The sequence below is a fragment of the Myotis davidii genome, unplaced genomic scaffold, assembly GCF_000327345.1.
Source record: "Myotis davidii unplaced genomic scaffold, ASM32734v1 scaffold991, whole genome shotgun sequence".
Classification (NCBI taxonomy): domain Eukaryota; kingdom Metazoa; phylum Chordata; class Mammalia; order Chiroptera; family Vespertilionidae; genus Myotis; species Myotis davidii.
Window position 1 is genome coordinate 37,102 of NW_006283137.1, and position 2,363 is coordinate 39,464.

At 65.4% G+C, this 2,363-nt stretch overlaps 1 protein-coding gene across 1 annotated transcript in view; it reads left to right on the forward strand.

Annotated features, from left to right (window-relative positions):
- SYNGR2 (synaptogyrin 2) overlaps positions 1-2,241 on the forward strand; it is a 4,047-nt gene extending 1,806 nt beyond the window's left edge. The window contains exons 3-5 of the mRNA XM_015562647.1: positions 513-750; positions 1,072-1,211; positions 1,304-2,241. Of these exons, the coding sequence (XP_015418133.1) occupies positions 513-750; positions 1,072-1,211; positions 1,304-1,501 (576 nt within the window). The 3' untranslated portion in view covers positions 1,502-2,241. The remainder of the gene's footprint in view (positions 1-512; positions 751-1,071; positions 1,212-1,303) is intronic.
- Positions 2,242-2,363: the final 122 nt, after the last annotated feature.

The window sequence follows — 2,363 nt, forward strand, 5'->3', positions numbered from 1 at the left end:
GGCCTGGCTTTGCTGAGAGGTTGGGAGTCTTCCTTTAGGACATCAGGCAGCGGGTGGGCGCTGTGGGGGTGACAGGCAGGTGATCAGGGGGTGAGACTCCAGGCCTGAGCTTCTGTGGTTGTGTGGCCTGTCGTGTTTAACACTCATTGAATGTGGAAGTGGCCAGATGGCCCCTAATCCCCATCCCACAGGCAGCGGGGCAGGGTGGTCCCCTCCCAGGAGTTCCCCGTCCTTTCTGCGCCCACAGTCCAGGAATCCCCCGCCAGGAACCACCCGCCATGCCCGTCGGGTGGCAGCAGTGTTGTCCTCTGGTCTGGAGAGGCGGGGAGAAGGGAGAAATGAGAATGAAGTGAAAATGAAGGCCCGCATGCTAGGAGGCAACTGGCTCACCAGCTCACCCCCACGTTCAGAGGGTCTTGGGTGCTGACCCCCTTAAGGGGTGAGGCCAGGGCCCCCCACCCCACGTGCCCCTGGGGGCTGGCCCGCCACTCAGCCCCTCCGCCTGCCCCCAGGTCTTCGCCCTGATAGTGTTCTCCTGCATCTTCGGCGAGGGCTACAGCAACACGCACGAGTCGAACCAGAGGTACTGCGTCTTCAACCGCAACGAAGACGCCTGCCGCTACGGCAGTGCCATCGGCGTGCTGGCCTTCCTGGCCTGCGCCTTCTTCTTCGTGGTCGACGTGTACTTCCCCCAGATCAGCAACGCCGTGGACCGCAAGTACCTGGTCATCGGCGACCTGCTCTTCTCAGGTATCTCCCGGCAGGTGGATGGGAGCGGCCGTGTTCCCAGGCGCTCTAGGGATCTCTGATTGGGTGGGGGGGGGCTCGGAGCTTGTGGGAGGGGCAGGGAGAGGCGCGAGGTCCCCCTGGAGCAGACAGGCTCGTGCACAGATTTTAACCGTCTGAAGCCCGCTAGTGCTGTGATGAGCATGGGGCCCTGGAGCCAGGCCTCCTGAGGTGGCACCCAGTGCCCGCCTGGCGTCTGCCTCAGCGCCCTTTCCACTCCCGGAGGCTTCTGGGAGCTGCCTGCCCGGTCTGTGGAGCTGACCCTGCCCCCCGCCCCCTCCCCAGCTCTCTGGACCTTCCTGTGGTTCGTGGGTTTCTGCTTCCTTACCAACCAGTGGGCAGCCACCGACCCGAAGGATGTGCTGCTGGGAGCGGACTCAGCCCGAGCGGCCATCACCTTCAGCTTTTTTTCCATCTTCTCCTGGGTAGGTGGGCCGGGCGGGGTGGGCCGGGCTCCCGGGGTCTTCGGGGGAGGGCAGGGAAGGGCGTGGAGGAGCCAACCTCAGCCTCCCTGCAGGGCCTGCTGGCCGCCCTGGCCTACCAGCGCTACAAGGCCGGGGTGGACGACTTTATGCAGAACTACGCGGACCCCACGCCCGACCCCAGCACGGCCTACGCCTCCTACCCGGGCCCGCCGGTGGACAGCTACCAGCAGCCTCCTTTCACTCAGAACGCCGAGGCCACCGAGGGTTACCAGCCTCCCGTTGTGTACTGAGCCGCCTGAGCCGCCGCAGGGGATGGTAACGGGGCAGGGAGGGTGCCTGGAGGGCCACCCCTGGGTCCTGGACTCCTCTCGCCCGCAAGGCGTGCCTCCAGGGGCTGCTGGCCCCTCTGGTCCCACTGGGCCGGTGGGAACCCAGGCAAAGCTGGACAGCCCCTGCCTCCCGTGCCAGAGTGCCCAGGCCCCAGGCAGCACCCACCTCCTCAGGGCATTTTTAAAGAAGAGTTTTTAGCTAGACACTCGTCACTGCTTCTAATGGTCCCCAGCCCCGCCCGGTAGCTCGAAGTGCCGCCATGCTGTTCTGATAAGTGCCTTTGTTTTCCTAAGCCCACAGGGAGCCGGGCCCCAGCCCAGGCCCGCGTGGCCACAGAGAGTTGGGGTTCTCTGCCAAAGATGAGGCCGGGGGGCTCCCACTTGCCGGTGCTGGTGTGGGGCTGGCGCTCCCTTCCTCCTCACTCAGGTCTGCCCGCCTCTGCCTCAGTGCCCAACTCAGTGCCCTCTCCGCTCCCAGAGGCTTCTGGGAACTGTCCCTCACTGGTGCCCTCCCCTGCCTGCCCTGAGGCGGCAGCCCTCTGGCTGCTACGGGGTCTGCTTGCTTGGCTGGGGTCACTCCCCTGTGCCGGTGCCTCCGGGCCTTCCCCCTGCCAGCCACGGGGCAGGGCTGGTGCCCATCCAGAGGCCACTGGGCAGCACTTCCTGCCCCTGCTCCTACCACCCCCCCGCCCCTCCCCACAGTAGGGAGGGGCTTTGCCTGACAACACCCAGCTTTATGTAAATATTCTGCCTTAGGTAGGAGGTGTGGGTGTCCCCACAGCCCCCAGGCTGTGCTGAAGGTATTAGAAAGCTTTTTGGGGAA